Genomic DNA, 20,563 nt, shown 5'->3' with positions numbered 1-20,563 from the left:
CATTAAAGACTTGAAAGAGTCGAAAGCTTTATTTGCTAATCACACCACAACATTTGCCAGATAGACTGGTAAACACATTCCTTTATTTGATAAATGCTGCAAATATGACTGAGCTGCTTATTAGCCAACTTCAAAGAGTACAAAAAGGAACAACAGTTCTTAGACGTGTTCCTGCAAAATAATAAACCTACAGTATGTCCTTTAAGTCATCACACAAATCCCTTTTTGCCTTTATTATTATTGTCAACTTTGTATTTCTCTTCTCTTCTCTTCTCTTCTCTTCTCTTCTCTTCTCTTCTCTTCTCTTCTCTTCTCTTCTCTTCTCTTCTCTTCTCTTCTCTTCTCTTCTTACTGATTACAGTGCAATGTGTATTGATGACAGATGTCGAGATCTTTTGCAAAGATTGATGATCCAGATTAAGATTAAGGGATGGGAGATTTAGTTTATAGGGTCAAACAGTATGATAAGAAAGAAAGAAAGAAAGATGTGATAGAAATGATAAAACAGAATGGCTAGAGGGAAGAAATGTTCCGAACTACATCTCACTCTGTTCCATCTTACTGATAAATGTTTGAAATTTTTTGATAAAAACTGTAATTATGTGTTTGTGTGTTTGTGTGTTTGTGTGTGTGCGTGAGGGAGCCGGAGAGAACGAGAACAAGTGACATTTCTAAGTGAGGAAGCTATAATCTCTGTGCATGTCTCGTGTCTTTGGTAACGCCGATGTGTACATTTGTGCGTGTGCGACACTGACAGTGTGCATGAGGAATCAGAGGAGAGAGACAATAACGAGACAGACATGATAAGACTTTTGACATTTGCTCAGATAAACAATAATCTTGTTGTCCACAGCCACTTCAAGACTTTTAAGGCCTCAAACAGGGGACAAGGCCACCAAAGTGCAGCTTTTGTGAATCTGTTGCTTCTGCTAGTATGACAGTAATAGTTTAATACTTATACAGGGAACATAAAGCAGCTGAAATGCTTTTCTCTTCATAATTTTTTTGTCAGACAGTGAACTGACTATAAAATGTGTCTCTTGCAACTTAACTGAAGTAGAGTCACACTGAGCTTCAAAAGAGAAAAGAGAAATAGAGGATAGGTTTGTAGTGAAGATCACAAGTCAGTGATATCCTTTATATATTTATCCTATAAAGGGAAGTGTCTGTTCATTCCAATGCAGGACATCGTTTCTCTCAGTTGCGATAACATTGCACCAAGTAAAGTTGTTGCTGGCTTCTGGGAACACAGCAACTTTTTATCAGCAGTTTCTGAACCCAGAAGTATTTCTGTATTCAGTGATGGATGTTTGCGACAGACAGCCGGGGGATTTCTCCTCCAAATAAGTTTGCCTAACTCAAATGTCTGTTTACAACCTGGATGATCGTCTGACTGCTCGTGTCTCTTCAGTACACGGCGACATCACTGTTGAGGTTTAACTGCAGTGGACTGACACCCATCAGTACCTCAAGGTGCAGGCTTAAAAACTTCAAGTAAGCAGTCACTTTGTGAGTAATGTTATTATTAACATTGAGAATGAAACTGGCACTCAAGTTTTAATATCTTAATGTCTTTATTATAATATTATCTTGAAAATAGGTTTGAATTTTAATTAAGAGCTAATGCGCACATTAAAACACACATACACATAATCTCTAACTCCTTGTTTCCCTCTCCTGACCTCACACCTCTTCCTCTCTTGTTGTTTCTCCACTCACACACGCACGCACGCACGAATATGGGAGAATGAGAAACTCACATGCACACTCATGCACAACCATTTGATCTCGCTCGCTCTATTATTAATAGCCACGCTTGGTAGAAATGGAAAGGGTTTGCAACTCATAACATTATTAAAAATCAATTCATCCTCTTTCATCCCCTCTGCCTTTTGTCTTATCCCTTTTCTGTCGTCCCTCTCGTGCCCCTTCATCCCTCTATCACTCTCACACCACCTGGGCCACCTGACTCCATTACATCAATTAATCTGTTCCCTTCATTACAACGTCTGCACTATGTCTGTGACCTTTCTGTGTGTGTGTATGTGTGTGTGTCCTTGCAGCCTGTTCTTTTCTTTTTTGCCTGCACATGTGTTTGTGTGTGTCTGTTAGTGTCATTTGAACCTTGTTCATGTCCTATAACTTACTTGCTCTCCTTCCCCCCTTTGTGTACATTATTTCTGCTCCATTACAAAACCATACTGCAGTAGCACAGTCTGCGTGTGTACGGTATGTGTGTGTGTGTGTGTGTGTGTGAGAGAGAGAGAGAGAGAGAGAGAGAGAGAGAGAGGAGAATGAAATGACCTCCTCACTAGTGGCCTTATTTTCCGTGTCCCCTCTGTGCCCAGAGACATAGCCATTGTGCCAGTTTAATTTATTGACTCTGCTTGTGTGTGTGTGTGTGTGTGTGTCTGTGTGTCTGTGTGTTCCCTATATATTTAGCCTCGACTCCAGGGTCTGGCTAAGGGAACCATCAGCACTACAGTAGCTCCGCTCACTGGTCATTTAACACAAACTGACCTCCTGTGCCAGCTTGACACAACACACACACACACACTACACAATGTCACAAAATGTATGAACACACACAGCCACCCATTTATAAAACTGCACAGTCATCACTCTGTGTTTCAACCAAGAAAACATCCAACTTAAAGGCTTCTAACCTTCTAAGATAGACAGTTAGATAGCCAGATATCCCTACACTCCCTCTCCTCTTTTTCCACCATCCCTCTCTCTTTCTTCTCCCTTTCACAGTCTGTCAGACACTTGACACTGCACTGCTCCATTTAGCAAAAGGCCAGCAAGCTGGTCACCTTTCTCTGTCTCTTTCTTTCTCTTTGTTCAATTATAGTAAGCTTTAGTGACACGACAACGCAGCCCTGTCTCCTAGAAGTTATGTTTATATCCAACTAACTGGTTTTGACTAATGCATGTTGCACAATGCACAAAGAGTTTACATTCTTGTACCACACAGGAAGCTGCTTGGGGTGGAGATCAGTGTCAGTGAAATAGATAATATATTATTTTTATTTGTAACATTTATTGCTATCCAAATATAGTTTGATTAAGTGATGAATGAAAAAAAAATCTAAATTATGTCGGCAAAAACACAAATTTAGTAATAATTTAGGGCATAAATTATGTAAAATGCACATTTACAGTTTGTTTATAGACATAACTCAGGGACCTTAGAGTTACAGCTGACTGTTTGAATTCAGTTGTTTTCATATAATCAAAAAATGTATTTAGTTCTTTATGTATAAGACTTATCCTACTTTCCTCCAGCTCTTTCAGCTCTACTTTATACAAAAACAACAGAACCTCATTCTCTTTAACCTTTCTGGACTGTGAACTGTCAGCCAGACACGTGCACTGTTTGTGCTTATGCAATGATTATGTCTTTGTCTTCCCTTCACTCTGTCTGCGTCTGTTAGTGTTCGTCTGTCAGTTTCGTTGGTTCCCACCGTCGTCCTGCCTGTCCATCTTTGTTTCTGTCTTCCTAAATTACTCGTCTCGCTCTACAAAAACGTGCACGGTGTAGATATGCATATTCCGTAGCCCATAATCCTGTAAGACAACAATGCAGTAAAACTCATAGTCTCTTCACCCATTCCCCTTTTCTTTCTCACACATTCTCTTCTTCCCGTCTTTCTCAGCTCGCATCCCTCTATCTCGTTAGTGTAATAACCAATTAACTCCGGCTCTTGGTTGTTCAAATTTTTTATTTATTTCTTCATTAATTCATTTCCTTTTGAAAGTGCACTCCACCGTGATTGGCAGCTCACACTAATTGCAACTCAGACTGTGAGTGTACAAGATATGCTCCAGCACAAGCTCACACACAGACAAACACACTGACGCATATTAGAGGAAAAAAAAACAACTATTACCGCACACACATACACACCCTCACACGGATCAGTGTGATGGTTTTAATTAGATTTGGCCTATCAGCCTCCAACTCAGAAAGGGAGAGGAGGCAGATTACTGCAGCCCTCCATAATGTCCTTCCAAGACTTTAACTGAGATTATCCTGGAGGGGGACGACTTCAAGGTCAGTACCACTATTGAAGAGAGCGAGTGTGAATGTGCGATAGACTGGTCAAACATCCAAATGAAAAGAAAATCGCAGATAATATGACAAATACAAAAGAAAAGTGCTTTGGATCAAATGTAAGGGCATTGATCTGGTATCCGTACATATGGTTTTACTGGAGTCGCTGAAATGTGTCTGTAGATTTTAAGATTTTGGAAAATGGAAATACATGATCTGTATGAACAGATAAACAACTGCTCAATCAGCGTGACAGACTTCTATGTGTACATGACTGATTACAGGCTGATTGCTGCCATGACTCAGCATCATGACTGATTTTCAAGAGCTTGGACAGAATCCATGACACACAGACATACACACAGGCACACACAGGCACACACAAGCCAAATATGCATACAGACACTTGCAAACTGATACACAGACTTGCACAGAACATGTCAGAGCCTTGTCCTTGTAAGATCCTGAACGATCCCAACATGGATGTAGAGCGCTACAGTTTATTCTTACCCACAGCGATCCATAATTCATCACCTAATAGCATTTTACAAGCATAATTGAGTGAATGTTCAGCCTATAGCTCTGACCACAGCTGCCCTCCCAGCTTCAGGCAGCCATTGGATTTCATTTTGTTACCTCACAGTAGTAATGTAACATAGTCAAAAAAAAAAACATGTCTTGCAGGTTTTGTGTTGACATTGACAAATTACAAAACTCCAGCAAATGTCATGAGTCTACTAATTAAATTTCATATAAAAGTCAATGGAAGCTGAAGGCAGCGGTGTCGTGGCTCTACAGGACTGAGACTACTATTATGTACACAGTCCTCTGTAATAATGAAAGGTGATGAATGAATTAATGTCACTGTTATTGCTTTGACTTTTAGACTAACATAATAACTAAATACATGTTGAGTTGAGGCTTCTTCTACACCAGAATTACATAGACTCCATGCTGTAGTGGGCATATTTGCTAGTGATATGATTTTTAAAAAGTTAAAAGAATAAAGGAAGTGTCACATTGTTGGTTTTAAATACAGGTTTAAATACAAACTATGAGTCAGAAAATTGTATTCTCCAGCTCAGTGTTTCTGAAATTGTGGGCACTTTGGTTCCTAGCTGGTGTTTTTTTAATCTGATGGTAAAATACTAAATGTATCAAACCAAAATATCTTCAGCTAACAAGCAGGTGACCAGAGCTTTCACTCTGTTCTCTTTTCCTCTTCCTCCTCCCCAGACCAACCAGACCTAAACTAATGTCTCTCATAACAAAGCCTTTCTCCTGCCTGACTCCATCACAGTAACTATTTCACTCTGTGTTTATTATAGTAAATGATGGTGTGTACGTGTGTGGCTGGGTACTAATGCATGCTTTTGTGCTGTTATACAGCATGTGCACCTATACTGTATGTGCAAGGATGTGTGAAAGTGTATATTGTGTGTGTGTGTGTTTGTGTGTGCACGTGCGTGTGTGTTTATACATCTTTTGCATATTACAAGGTTTTCCCTGAGTGGCTGTACAAAGCACGCTGGGAGAAAAACGCTGAATCTTTGATGCTAATGTGAAGTGTCATATCTTCATTCCCAGTGTGTGTGTGTGTGTATTTGTTGTCTGTGTGGGTGTATACAGTATGTGTGCACTGAGAACTTATGCAATTACAGTTTCTTTTTTTGCATTACGGCACTGACTGAAATGCTGACGGACGTACAGCTCTAAGCTGACACAAGCAATTGCTCCACCGCCGTGTGTGTATGTGTGTGTGTGTGTGAGAAATATGTCCAAACACACACTAATTCTTGGCTTAATATTCTGTGACTGAGAGTAGGCAGAAGTCGGGCGCACACATACACAGACACATTGCCACATGCACTGTCTAAGAACAGCCGGTTCACACGACGGTGCTGAGGCTAAGAAGGCCAGTTACTGTAAAAGGATTTTCATAATTTGAGTTGAGAAGGCAGAGCTGATCTGTGCAGCAGGTCTTCTTCTGCTCCTGCAGCCTGGGAGCGAAGAGAGAAGAGATACTGTCTCTCTCCAAAGGGACATTAATCGGCTCATTAATGTTCTTTCTTCTAAACGGCTGGAATTTAAGTTTCTCACCATTTAATTGTCTCTACAACCTCTACCACTAAAGAAATCACTGGCACACACACATCAACTGCAGATGTTGCGAATACTGCTTAAACAGTATTATTTCTTAGTTCTCCTGCTATTATAACAGTATACAGTGTAAAAACTAGTGCAGTCTTACAAAAAAAAAGCAGTTTATCTGACTTATCAGAGCTTTCAACTGTGTCAGACAGCCCCAAACAGTTTTGATGTTAAGTGTCTGAGCCAACACGGACAGAAAGTGTTAAAGGCGCTGTGAGATAAATAATAGATGAAGATAAAACCACAAAGTGAATCTTTTTTAATTTGTTGTTGTCAAATTCTGGATCTAATGAAGCTTTTGGGGCGTCGTTGCATCACTTGTGTTTATATCAAAACTAAGACACAGCCACATGAATTACTTGTGTCACTGCCCGTATAATGATTATTTATGACGGCTCTTATATGTGATTGAAGTAGGCTATTTCTCTCTCTCTTAGTAACCATAGATACACTGGAAACTCAGATGATATGTGACTAACTAACCAAGAACAGAGGATGGAATACAAAGGTAGAGAGTGCAACAAAAAATGATAATAAAACTGGAAAGATCATGCTGTGGAGCCACAGGAGGTGTGCTTTGTTTTCTTCCTGCTTCCATGTCGTTGCCATGACACTTTCAGCATGTGTTGATAATATCTGCAAGTGGACATTTGACTTCACAGAGGCACTTCAGGATTTAACTCCCCAGCTGTGATTCAGCAGGGGTGTTACACTTCTGCTATCCATTTATATGCAAATACTTCAAAAAATAAAACAACTAAAAAAATAAAACACACTCATCCTCTACTTTCTTTCTATCCTCATGTTCCGGCTCTTCGTTCCACTTACTTTTCTCCTCATGCTTATCCTTGCTTTCACCTTATCCATATAACTAATTCATTTTTTATGTCCTGGTTCATTTAACTGTTCTTAATCGACCTTTCTCTCTCTTTCTCTCTTTCTCTGCAGCCATCGGTGTCCAGATGACTCTGGACATGATTGCGTCCAGACTCTGGACCATCGCTGTACAGGTAAATACATACAGGCCGAGTGTGAATGAATGTGTTTACCACCTTAAAAAGTACAGAGACAGAACTTCATCCTGTTTCCTTTCACAGAGTGAATCCATTATAGTTTATATCTTAAGGGGTTTAGTCCAAAATAAGAACAGTGATGCTGACAAAAGGATAAAAGAGGTTTCCGTGGAGTATTTCTCCGCACCTTCAAGAAAACATTTTATTCAGGGAACGCATGCTTAATTTAGCGTTACACCTTTGCTGATAGCTTGGTCGTTCTCCCCTCTCTGCTCTCATGGCTGTAAATGACAGCAGTTAAAAGAGCATTAAGGCTGCTGGCTAGTCATTAAATGATGGATAGCTACCACCGCTAGCAGCTCCCAAATGTGTGTGTGTGTGTGTGCGTATATACATGTGTGTTTATGTGTGTGAATAATACAGCACCGTATATGTGTACATGTCTGTTAATGCTCGTGTGTGTCATGTTGTCAGCGACCATATGCATGGCCATCTGTGCACGAGTGTGTTGTTATGTCCACATCCCTCCGCTGAAAACTCATCATCATTTGCAGCAGCCTCGTTATCCACTAGATTTATGCTACATTGAAAATCTCTATCATTTTCATTTACTGCGTGCAATTTGCTCGCTCTTCTCCTGCCCAAATTCACAATTTTCTCCCCCAGCCCCTCCCCTCTTCCTTTGTTTTCCTCAACACTTTCATCTCCTATGCTCCCATCTTCTTTCCTCGCCTCCTCTCCTCAGATTGGTTACATAATCATATTATCTTCCTGTCATGTATTCACTGTCAGGCATCTTTATTTCATAAGGTGTGTGCACGTGTGTCTGTGTGTGTGCACTGGCAGTATGTGCCTGCCTTTGTTGTGTATGTTCACGTGTGTCTTGTCTTGTGCATAGGTGTGTTTGTGTTTGCGTTAAATCCCCCGTTCAGTCTATTTTAAGTGCTCAGCTCCCTTGGAGGTGAAGATACTTTACCAACTGTGAATCCTGAATGAAATACCTGCATCCAAGAGGAACTAGTCACATGGCAACCACAACATCAAGCTGTAACAATTAAGGAATTCATGAATAATTAAGAAATGCATCATGTGCTGTTGTGAGAATGTATGTGTGAATTCACTGTTCAAAAGAAACACACATAGCTTCGATTGCTTTTAATCGTCTGTATCTGTTGCAGATGAAATGCGTGGCAGAAAAGTTATTACAAGCATTTAACTCAGTGTTAATGATTCGTGTGCCCCAATAATTGGTTTGCTTTAATTACTAACAACATGAAATTAATTTCATTTTATGTGTTTGAGAGAAGGGATAGTGGTAAGTACATCTCCACATAGTCCACACGGATCTTAGGGAAGGAGTTACATAAGTCGTAGAAATCCTATCTGACCTTATAGCTACAAGATAAAGTTGACTAGCTTAAAATAAGATGTTATTAGCTGATGAATTATGAATCAGTGAGGGTAAGAATAAAGCATGAGCCTCCATCTAATGGGAATCAGTCAGAATGTTAATAGGAAAATGTTCTGACATCACTGCTCCGTCTGCCGTCTGACTGCGTCTACATCTGTGGTGTAGTGTATGTGGAGGAGAGGGTGCGAGACAGAAAACAAGTATAAATAAAAGGGAAAAATAGACAAAGGTGCACTTCGCCGTCGTTTTGCTCCACTGGTGCATCATCTGGCCATCTTGGTTAAATCTGAAAACCCACAGTTCTATGAAGATATGCCACATTATAATATTCAGGGTGAATCCTACAGTGTAATGCGCCGTATGTCTCTGACAGTCCACTGCTGATGTATTTTGTCTGACAGCGACGGGAGATGTGGTGAGAGTAATGGGGATCAGAAGATGATAGATTCTTTTCCATCCACATCCTGGCATGCTCTTTATCTCACAGAGAAGACACAGCTGTTTTCCGTTTGCCTATAATTCTGTGTTTGTTAACTCTATGCATGCATAGTGTTTCTGTGTTTCTGACAGCAGTGCACTGCAGCCTTTTACATATGAAATACTGTCAAATATAAAATAATATCTATATATAAAATCAACAAAATCTCTTCAGTTAGGTTGAGATCTGGTGTCTGCGAGGGCCACGGTATATGACTCACATCTATGGATTTGCAGTGACCCTTCCCGCTGAGGGGACAAGTGGACTTAAACCTGCAGAATCTCTCCCACAGCTTTACAGAGCCACTGCATCCTCTCAGTTTAAAGGGTCGAGCATCCAGGGCTCGTTGAGAAGATTGTGAAGGATGACGCATCTGACCGTCATCACTTTTCTTCCACAACAGTGGAGCCCAGTGCTGCTGGTTTTTGCTCCACTAAACTCTAAAATTGTGCATTTGTCTCTGTAATTAGTTGCACACTGCAACCTTACAGCCATAACATTAAGACAGTTTCCTGTTTTAATGTTGCTGCAGCTGACTGGAGTACATATCCCGTTATAAGAGTTCATTCTGAATCATAACTAATTTGATCTGAGACATAATTTCTACTTTCATTTATTTTCCACACATTCATGGCTGATCAGTGTCAATAAATGCAGATGTCACTTGAGTCACTGTTTCTTTGTGGCTGAGGCTTCTGCCATCTGTTCCCCAACTTAAAGGAGCAGTATGTAGGAATGTGGCCAAAACTGTTGCTGCAGTCAATTTCAAAACACAGCAGCACGTTGTTACCCCTCCCCTGCCCCCCAGACTCCAGGTTGCCAGATAACCACACGCTAAACTCTGCTCTGCTCTGCTCACTCACACAGTCAGTCTCAAAGTAAAGATGGTCATGCCTCTCTAAAACATGTTAAACTGCATTAGTTACTACCTGCAGTCAGAGGGAAGGAGCAGCAGCACATCTACATTTGTTATCTTAGTAAAATATCTCCTACGTTTCTGTAGCTTTTTACTCTGACTCACAGTAACTACGAGCGGAGTTCGCATCAACTCAGGTGATCTGCAGGTTGTTGTTTCAGGCCAAAACACAAAACCAAAACATAAACATGATTTGCAGGCTGCAAATTGTATTAAATGCAAATATTCTGGCTGTACTATTGTAGTCAGTTAGATTAGTATTTCAAATTAACATGATTCCTTCATCTCTGGTGACATATTGGATGATTTTATGAAAACTTGCTGTACATTTCTTACATACTGTTCCTTTAACTGCTTAATTGCACCTGGCGTTGCACCTGTGTGGAAACATCTGCGCTCGTTATGTTTCTCCACGCGTTTCCTGAGGCTTTTCCTTTAATTCATCACCCGTCTGTATATAGCTTCCCCTCACATTTCTTCCCTCATCAGACGATGCCATTTGGCCGCAATGTGTGGCGAAGAATCATCATTTCTGTCAGTCCACTCAGTGAATTGTAGTTTATTTCAGGAGGCACTGATGGGAAGCAAGAGGGGAAAGACTGACACTTTGCTGTAATAGGATTGAAAAGGATGATAAATTGGCTCATTCACACTTCGACACGCTCTGTATAGCCTGACCATGATTCCAATGACATATTGTCCATAGACCCGAACCAATACGTACGCTAGACTTAAGATGACCAAAGAGTCAAGAGGGGAGCTCATGACTCATGACCAGTCCACAGATGAAGAACAGAGGTGATAGAAGTTAGATTTACAAATAGTGTTGATAAAGAAAATGTTCTGTATTATGAAAATATACTTAAGTATGTTACGCAGGACAATTTACCTGTGTAGAAAGACAAAGACTTTGTTTTTAAGCTTGTTTGAACACCTCTTAAAACCATAATGGAGTCGTAACGCGGTGAAGACAGTCTGCAGTCCTTTGTGTGTTTTTGAAACATGTTCTTTGAGAAGATTTGTCAGCAGCAACCGAATAGCGGCAGAGTGGGACAGTGCATAGACTTACACATCATTAACCGAAGTAACGTTTATCTCTTTTTTCCCCCCCCCCATGCTCTCGTTTTGTCTCTCTTTGTTTCTCTCCTCCCGCATCTTCTCAGCCAAATGACACAGATGTAAGTCTGCATAAATTTCCCTCGCTTCATTTTTCTAAACATCACTTCACTTTTTGTACGGAACCAAATTTAACATTTTCACAGCACCTGCTGAGCTCTGTGAAGTCAGCTTCACACCCCAGTTATAACAGATCTCGCACACAAACACAAACACATTCACACAGTCGCTGATACGCAGAAATTCAACACACACAAACTTGCAAACAAGACACCCAGGAGCACATCTCAGGTAGACAAAACACATGGCGGACAAATTAACGCCTTCTCACCAACACAGACGTGTTTTCTGTCTTTTCTCCTTTTTTTTCTCCACTTGTCGACATTGACACATGTTCAAGCCTAACACCTCTGCATGTGTTCGAATCCTTTTATCACACACACAAACATGGTCTCCTCTGCACACACATACTCATCAGATAATAACACATATCACACTCACAGTCTTCACTTTCACTTATAACTTGTCAGTGAAAATCAGAATCTGAGATGGTGAAACACAGTGCAAACATCTTTTCTTCTTCCTGTCCTCCAGTGCTCTAACATAGAGGGGGTTTGTCCTCTACGCTGTGACGGCATTGTGAGTATATCAAGCCAATATATTTCAAGGTTATTCACAACACCAAACTGTGTTATATAAGTTTATAATCATTATATGAACCATTATGCTCACTGTCATCTTTGTCTCTCTTTTCCTGTCCTTGACTCTTTTCTCACATCTCAGGAGATCGACTGCTTCGTGATTGACAATAATGGCTTTGTCCTGATTTCGAAACAGCGCAATGATGTGAGTTCATGCACAAACACTCAAACAGACGCAGAGAAAATTTAGCTCAAGTGATTTTTAGTCCTCAAATTGATTTTATGACTGTTAATCACAGCACAAGAAAAGAAACTTGGAATATGGATCCAAAACCAATCTGCGGCTTTTATTTAGAAATACAATCAAATGCAAGTTGTCACTGAGGTGTTCATGTGTAATTCGTTAAGGGCTGTAATTAAATTCATTTGAGCAGACAGAAGTTTATAAACTGGAGTTGTATTCCCAATCATCCTGTTATTGACCAGAACAAACATTTTAATTAAAGTCTTGCTCTTTTAATTCTGTGTACCCTTGTGTTTTTAAGGGTAACACTATATTAAAGGAATATTTTGTGATTTAGGGAAATACTCTTATTCACTTTCTTGCCAGGAGTTAGATGGGTCTCTGCTTGTTGCCTGGCAACATCAACAGTGATGACAAGGCTCCACAGAATTACATAGAGTCGTTTATACACTTTGGGTTTTGACAGATTAAACAAAAGGAGATATAATGTGTTAATAAGTGAAGTTTCAGAGATGTACGCAAACGGTTTTTGTCGGGATACTTGTACCCACCTCCCTCCTGCCCCCTTTGAGAAAGACTCTCCAGCACAAACCATGTGCGGTAACATACATTGCGAACCAACACACAATGTAGCCTAACCTCAGTGAATAATTAATCGCACAGTTCACGCCGAGGTGAAAGTGGGAAGTGCTGAACACTGAGGAAGGGAGTTGATATTCCCCATGTCAGTGTATCATGACAGAGATTTAATAAGTTCAACCACACAGTTGGTTTCACGCGGTGTTTGTCTGCCTTATCTCCCTCTCTCCTGATAGGCCGGGAGGTTCTACGGTGAGATTGACGGGTCAGTGATGACCACACTGATCAGGATGGGCATGTTCAAAAGGTAACACCTGTCATCACATGTGCAACTAGTTCAAAAGACAGTTTGGTATCTGTCTGTCTGTCTGTCCATCTGTCTGCCTCTGTGTTTTTGTCTGTCTGTCTGTCTGTCTGTCTGTTATCTAACAACAGGGAATTGCTCAGCATGAAACAGGCCTGAATCCCTGTGGCTGGAGGCTGAGCTGTTCTCGCTGTTCTGCAAATTGAAGTGCTATTTTATGCATCCCAGTGTCTCCTGCTTGCTTATAATACGATGCATTGGAAACCGGCGTCTGAACATGATTACATGTCACCCTGATGCTGTATTACAAATGAACCAGGAGGCCGGCATGTAAATGTCTCCTATTTTGTTTTTGGTTGTTAGTCATCTAAGCCTTGCATCAGTATGCATGTGAGACCCATAGCCTGGAGGCTGTTCTTTACTCTCATTATAAAGACTCAAAAGCTTTGTTTTTATGGTATAGTCTCAGCTTCATGTTGTTCTGTCTTCATGCTCAGGGTATGTAAGTCACCCATCTTGGTGTTTATGGTATAAGATATCCCTGCTTTTGCTCCCCTTTGAGCTTCTTCAGCTTCCCCTTCTTTTTTTTCTCCCCCCTCTCGCACTTTTTGCCCGTCTTTTATGTTTGAAATCTCATGAGTGATGTGCTATTTTTAAACAGCTAAAAGATTTCGTCATGCTTCATTTGACACAGGATATTACATAACAGGTTTTCAGCATGCATGAACCTCGGCGGCTGCTTGTGTGTGTATATGTTTGTGTCTGTGTGCATACACCTGCAAAATTGTACACGTATTAATGTGTTCTTGTGCCTCTACTTGCATAAGAACCAAATGTACTCAAATGTGTGGAAGGAAAGGAAAGTAATTATGGCACAGAGATGATTTTCTTGTGTTTCTTTTCTTTTCTTAAGTTAAGTTAGGGATCAGGGCTTGTACAAAGGTTAAGCTCAGCCATTCAGTGCACTGTGTAAAAGTCTGCAGGGGGGGGTCAAGAAATCGATGTAAGTCAGTGAAATACTGCCAGAGGAGGCAACACCTTGTGCTTTGTGCTGTATGTGCGTGTTTCCTCAGGGTGTCCTTGTACGACTACCAGGCCATGTGTAAGATGAACTCGCACTCTGTCAGCGGCTCTCGTCCACTTCTCAGCGTATGTACACATAACATTTATTTACCACAACGCTCCAATCAATATTGCAGGAACTATAATCTATCAATCTGTCTCTTCAGCCGTTCTATGGTTTGGCCTCAGCGCTCAAGTGGTTCCTCTCCAATTTCCTACTGTAAGTGTTAAATAAAGTCGTTTTTTATTATTATTATTTGCTGTAATTTTTGTGGAAGGTTTGATTCTTGGTTGGCAGCACTGTCACAGTATGTACATAGAAAACATCATAGTGTATACATACAGACATGTCTAATTTTGAAATCCATTTGATTATTTGATACATGTAAGAGAAAGAGATGTAGCTATTATATTCTATCGTACAGTATAGTACAGTATTATTATATTACCAAATAGTAATGAACTAAGGTAATCAAAAACAACACAGGAATAGCTCGACATAATGGTGGTAGTGCTCTTTTGCTTTCTTGCCAGGAGTTACACACAAAGATCAATACTGCACTCATGTTTGTATGGCATAACATGAAGCACCGTTTAGTTAACTTAGCAGGAAACAGGAGGGAGCAGCTAGCTTGCCGCTGGCACCACTAAAGATGCCTTGTTTTTATAGTTTTAAAACATTTTCTGTGTCCTTGAGGTTGACAGTATTCATGCCAAGCTAAGCTAATTGGCTGCTGCAAGCGAGAAAGCAAATGAGTGGATTTCCCAAAATGTCCAGCTATTCCCTCAAAGCACAGTTATCTATCCAGGCTGAAGTTTAAAGAGGAAGGCCTTGATCATTTAGGATAACAGCTCCACTTTTTTCCATTAGTGCCTTAGTAAGGCCAAAGTCAGTTTATACATCCAGCAGCTACATTAAAAAGAACAGGTTAGTTATCCAGTTAAGACAAAAACAGCTACCAAAGCTCCCAATTACTGCTAAATAACTGGAGGACCCATTTTAATATTCCCATGACACAACTTTGGATCCTGGCCCAGTTTTCGATAGCTGCATGCAATCTGCTGGCAATCTGCTTTTGGTCTATAATGAAAGCCGCCTAATTGACTCCTTCTCTCTGTCCACTCTCCTCCCCTCCCCTCTTCACAAGGTTTCTCCTGGAGTTTAATATCTGTGGCTTCTGGCACTCGGATCATTTTGCTGATGGTGAGCACATATGGCAGGTTAAGATCTAAGCATCTTAAACGATGTACATTTTGTAAATCATAACGCTGACAGCAGATCTGGGTTACTGCAACGTTTGCTTTATAAACCAATTCTTAATCAATTATGAAAATATCACAAATGATTCATGAACATTACAAATAAATCACAAGCATTCATATAAATGTATTAAACATTAAAGTAAATGTGTCTAGGCATTACATCATCATATTCATCATCATCCCCACAAACATGTTTTGTCAGTTTTAATACCAGGAGTGTGTTGTGTAAACTGTGTGTAACATTGGTCACCAGCCTGAAGGTCATTATGCAATAACAACACTGTGTCCTTTGATCCCCTCACCCACCTCATTACTCCGTGTGTCAATCATCTGCTCCTCTTCTTGCTCCATATCATCATCATCATTATCATCATCATCTCCATCTCCATTCAGCCAAGGCATCTTTCAGCGTGTGTGAGTATCTGCCTTTAGTCTCTGAGGAGGATCGATGTTCAGTGTGTGTGTGTCTTCAGAGTGTGATGAACCAAACAGAATTTGGTGTTTCCCCATTACATAAGTAGATTTCAGTGGGAACAAACACAACTGACAAATACCAAGCAAAACGAGAACTAAGCGTAGAGTTTGACTGAAGGTATTTTAATTCTTAAGAGACCAAACAAAAGCCGAATCTCACAAAGCAAGACATTAAATTCTCACAAGCCATTGTCGCTTGTCTTTCAGGTTTCAGAACTATCCTTTTCTTCCATGCACAGGCAGGTTATTCAATTTTGTTTGCAGTATACAACAAGCTGGAGAAAATCGTATAGTGGCAGACAGAGATATAACTGGCTGGAGCGTGAAGAATTTAAGTAGTAGCCCTCGTCCTCTTCTCAGCCTGTCAGTCACCAACAAAAATGTAACGTACACTGTCACACACTCATTCCTGTGAAAAAAAAACTGGAGATATGACCCTTATCTATCTTTCTATTAGCCTCTTCTCATAAGAAGAAAGGGGACATCCTGCAGCCGTGTGACACCGAGTACCCCAGCTTCGTTTACGAGCCGTCAGTCAAAGAGACCAACAGCATTATTAAGTGTGGACGCTGCCAGAAGTAAGCACACACATGCACACTTCTACACACACAAATCTGCAGTGCACTCCTCTCTAAGCCCTGGACCAGTCATATTAAATTGTCCTTCCAAAATCCATTTTCTACGGCTTTGCTCTGCTCTGCATACTGAGAGCAGCGTGTGTTTATACAAGAGTATCAGGAAGGAGGGAATAAGTAGAGAGGAACGAAATTAGATCAAGGTGTGCGGGGTTATAGAAAGACCGAGAAGCATATGGAGAATGAGGGAGAGTGACTGCAAAAGCTGAGAGAAAGTATTAAGGGAAGTAAATGAAAAAAAAAAGACAGAGATGGGGGTACGAGTGGGTGACAACAACAGAAATGGAAAACAGTGGGAGGCAAACGGAGGGGGAAGAGGAGAAAGAGAGGGAAGCATCACAGCTTGTGAGTGTCTTTGAAAAAGAGAGAGACAGGAACATGAATAGAAACACTGTGGTTCTGTGGTAAGTGTGTATTAGTTCAGTGGGTTTCTTACGATAGGTTGAGTGTGAACGCCCTCATGAGGCCAAAGTGGGCATGACACATCGGAGCCACTGCTGATTAATTGTGGTTGAGTGGAGTGTTTTAGTCACAGTATCACCCACTGCAAATGATGCCATAAAGGTGCAATTATTGTCTCAATATTTTTGTCTGTGTGCCCATTTCACATGTATCTTTGTGTGTGTGTGTCAGGATGTTCGTGGTGCAGCAGATACCAGACAGCAACCTTTTGATGCTGGTGGTCCAGGCCGACTGTGACTGCTCCAGACAGTACGGACCGCTCACCTTGCAGCCCAGAGAAGTCCGATATATCCTTTGATGTTTTGGTATTAACTGAGCATCTTGAGAAATTAGCATTCTTTTCAAATTCAGTCGAGCAGTTGATATTTCACTGCATAACTCGCTGACAAGTTAGTCACCCTCCTTACTTTACCACTTGAAAAAAAAAGACAGTAACCCAAATGACCAAAATGAATTCCCTTTGAGCTGCAGTCCCTGTTCCACTCTTGTTCTGGTGAAGGTGGAGACAACAAGCAGGAGCCGCTACAAAGACAGCATCCCTCACTGGCTTCCCACCTGTGAAAGCTGTAATGCTGTTTTGATTAGTCCTTTCCCCTGGCACCATGCTCGCATTACTTTCTGTTTTACTTAAACTGATAGCAGCTGTACATATAATTCTGATTAAATCGGTGCACATTGGGAGCGTTCACAGATATACGATCTGGGAAATGTGTACTTTGCACTGCAAACGCCTTGAATTAACACAGTATTTGAATGAACAAACAAAGCAAACCTTTGCTCTCCTTGTTGTTGCGCCTTGACCTCGCTGCACATAACGCCTCAGTAAAGTGTGACAGGATGAGGTCACAGAAGATTCGCAGAAGGCCAGAGTCTTGTCACGCCTACCACCCGCAGGTGAGCTTCTGATTGGCCCACTCCCAAACTCGCAACATCTGCAGGCAGTGCACAGCTGCTGTGTTGATTTCAGATAACATTTTAACAAATTGTTTTTTTCAGGCTTGCAGTTGTTTGTTATTCTCTTCTCTGCACACATATCTCCTCCCTGTATTCATTTGCTAACTTTTTATTCGTATATTCAGCTCCTAATTACATCATAATGGTATCAAATGGTTTGAATCGTGGATGAAACTCAAAGTGAAATAATTTTCTGTTTTGTCCCCGTAGGAAAACGCCAATGACTGCGGACGGGCTTCTTTTATATCGCTCTCAGCCTCTCTCTTCGTTATCTGTCTCTCCCTCTCGGCACTTGTCTCCTGATGATGGGCAACTTGACTCTTCTATATGAAAGAGTAGATTGGAATAAATCAAGAGATGTGTTTGGACACCTCAAGTGGATTTTATAAGAACATGAACTTCTGCACCGTTTGCTGATGACAACCACAAGCCAGGTCCCTCCTCACGGACATGTGACGTGCTTTATGAGCATTCGTCGGTCAATTCCAAGAAATCAATACTTCTGAAGTGAAAAAATACAAAGAAAGCAATTTATTGGGCTGTTGTTGCCATGGATACTTTTTCCTTTAGTTGCTTTCACACATACCACTTTGCATCTTAAAATGAAAAGGGACTGAAGCAATGCTGGTGGTGGCTCTGACGTGCATTGATAAAAGGGGATTGTGACTCACAAGATGCAGCATAAAGTCTGGGGTGTTTCTCATTTCACATATCTGACTGAATCGTGTGTTGCAGACACACATGCATATTATATATGCGACTGCAAGCATGCACTCCACCAAAACACACACATCCAATATTTATCATCCACAATGCTTTATTTACAGACTTTTTCAATGTCGAGTGTCATCCACTGAGAGAAGGGCTACAGCAACATGTGGGGCAAGATTGTTGAGTCATGTTTTACAAGGTTGTTTGCAATATTCATGGATAATGGACAATGGGTAAGAATATGGCTCAGTGCCTAGAAAGTGGTCACACTGGGGTTATGGAGGATTCAGGTGAGTATGAAAATGTAACAAAGATCATATAAGAATGGCAATTATCATGGTCATTTTTGAGTTTATAGTTTCATGACTTACCAATTATATTTGTTTATTTATAAGATGTCTGTCTGCCTTTCTGTCTCCATCAGCCACGACTTTCTCTGTGCTTGTACATACTATTTGTGATCACGTTTGTCTGTTTGGCTGAACGTATACGGAAACTGCAACTGCTCACAGAGTGTAGGCCTAAGATCAGCATGGATAAAACAGCGATAGACTAAGGTTCAAAATGTATTCACATAAGATTTTCTTCTCTTTTGATTTGAAAAAAATGCACATACATGTTTTAGTCTGCATGTGTTTGCCACAAATGATTATTTGCACTTTATCAATATGGAACTATATAAAATTATAAATGACTTTAAACAAAGCATTTAATTTAAGGTTATTTTAATGTGTTTGCTGGAGACGACGAGTTTTTGAACACTTTTCTAAGCCCTCAGTGTCATGTATCTACTACCTATTGCTGCCATAAATAAATGTATGATTTTATAATTTCGTGATAGAAGCAAAAGAAAAGGTAGCACTCATTCTGAGAAAGACTATTGTCACAATTGTGGAAGACTCTTTGTGGTTTAAGTTTTGAAATGCCATGTTGATAGAGTACATATGTAATTGCAATGTAAATGAATCTTGTAAATCTAATGGCATAGGGTATTTTTGTATACATCTGCCTGTGTGTTTCATATTATTGACTGCTTTGCTCCGCATCTCATTGGATTTTGAACTATGAGTGTCCCTGTAGCTTTTTCTATTAAGACTTTTAATCATCTCACAAAGCATGTCAATGAGTTGGAACTGATTCTGATGACAAAATTGCCTGAGATTTCTGCCTGTGCGTGTAATAGACTCAGATACATATTGTGTGTGTGTCTGTGTATTGTTACAGTATGCTCTATCTTGCTGGGATTATGACAGATATTTGTTTCATTTTGTTTGTAATTTCCACTATACAATAACCTGTATATTGTGTGGTTGACATGTCCATGTTGTATGTTGGTTGAATGAAGCCATGATTTGTACAAAGCAAAATAAATTATCCTTCTGGTTTTTGTACTGTATTTGTTGCGAGCGTGTTATTTTATTATTCAGTGACTATAGCATTACACAAACATTGAATGAAGTGAACCATTTGTGGTTGCATATTTTAAACATAGAAAATAGTTTATCTGTCAATTTTGCCCACAAACAAATTGTTTAGTTTTTGTCTTTAGCTGATATCAGCAAAGACAAACATGGATGAGGATGTGGTATCAGAAAAATTAACAGTTACACACTTATAATTTGTGATATAATAGCCTATACATTTTCTACTAGACACTGTACTAAAAGTGAGCTGAAGAGAGTCACATGTTATCACTTGAATAACAATCCAAAAGCTAAACAAGTAATGCAGCAATTAAATGTTCATTAACACCAATTATCACCAGCTGTTTTCAATCTTAAATCTATACTACTCCACCTGGCAGTAATGAAAACAAAATATAATTGTCCTAACGGAGGAAGTCAAGACATTTCCACTAACAATCACTAATATCTTATTTAGTTTTTGCTTTATTCTTTTTTATTTCTTTTTTAGCTGTTTCTATATTATATTTTGCATTGTTTACAGATTTCTCTAGTTCTTTTCTTCTTTTAACCTACTTTGATTGTAACTGTGTAATGTATTGCTGTGTTTGATATAAGGGTCAATGACATGATGCAACCCACTGTCAGGTGGTGTAAGTGGTATTTTTTCATAAAAATCTGACCATACT

General features: G+C 40.1%; 1 protein-coding gene across 1 annotated transcript in view; it reads left to right on the top strand.

The window, feature by feature from the left end:
- cacna2d4a (calcium channel, voltage-dependent, alpha 2/delta subunit 4a) overlaps nucleotides 1-19,867 on the top strand; it is an 82,374-nt gene extending 62,507 nt beyond the window's left edge. The window contains exons 29-41 of the mRNA XM_085769615.1: nucleotides 7,157-7,218; nucleotides 11,190-11,204; nucleotides 11,737-11,781; nucleotides 11,926-11,988; nucleotides 12,843-12,913; nucleotides 13,984-14,059; nucleotides 14,140-14,192; nucleotides 15,121-15,176; nucleotides 15,629-15,649; nucleotides 16,167-16,287; nucleotides 16,978-17,098; nucleotides 17,623-17,700; nucleotides 17,971-19,867. Of these exons, the coding sequence (XP_085625741.1) occupies nucleotides 7,157-7,218; nucleotides 11,190-11,204; nucleotides 11,737-11,781; nucleotides 11,926-11,988; nucleotides 12,843-12,913; nucleotides 13,984-14,059; nucleotides 14,140-14,192; nucleotides 15,121-15,176; nucleotides 15,629-15,649; nucleotides 16,167-16,287; nucleotides 16,978-17,098; nucleotides 17,623-17,700; nucleotides 17,971-18,063 (875 nt within the window). The 3' untranslated portion in view covers nucleotides 18,064-19,867. The remainder of the gene's footprint in view (nucleotides 1-7,156; nucleotides 7,219-11,189; nucleotides 11,205-11,736; nucleotides 11,782-11,925; nucleotides 11,989-12,842; nucleotides 12,914-13,983; nucleotides 14,060-14,139; nucleotides 14,193-15,120; nucleotides 15,177-15,628; nucleotides 15,650-16,166; nucleotides 16,288-16,977; nucleotides 17,099-17,622; nucleotides 17,701-17,970) is intronic.
- Nucleotides 19,868-20,563: the final 696 nt, after the last annotated feature.

Source organism: Trachurus japonicus, chromosome 23 (assembly GCF_045865225.1).
Source record: "Trachurus japonicus isolate A0001 chromosome 23, Traja_1.0".
In the NCBI taxonomy this organism is placed as follows: Eukaryota; Metazoa; Chordata; class Actinopteri; order Carangiformes; family Carangidae; genus Trachurus; species Trachurus japonicus.
The sequence above is the reverse complement of the archived record's forward strand: the minus strand, read 5'-3'. Positions and strand labels throughout refer to the sequence as shown.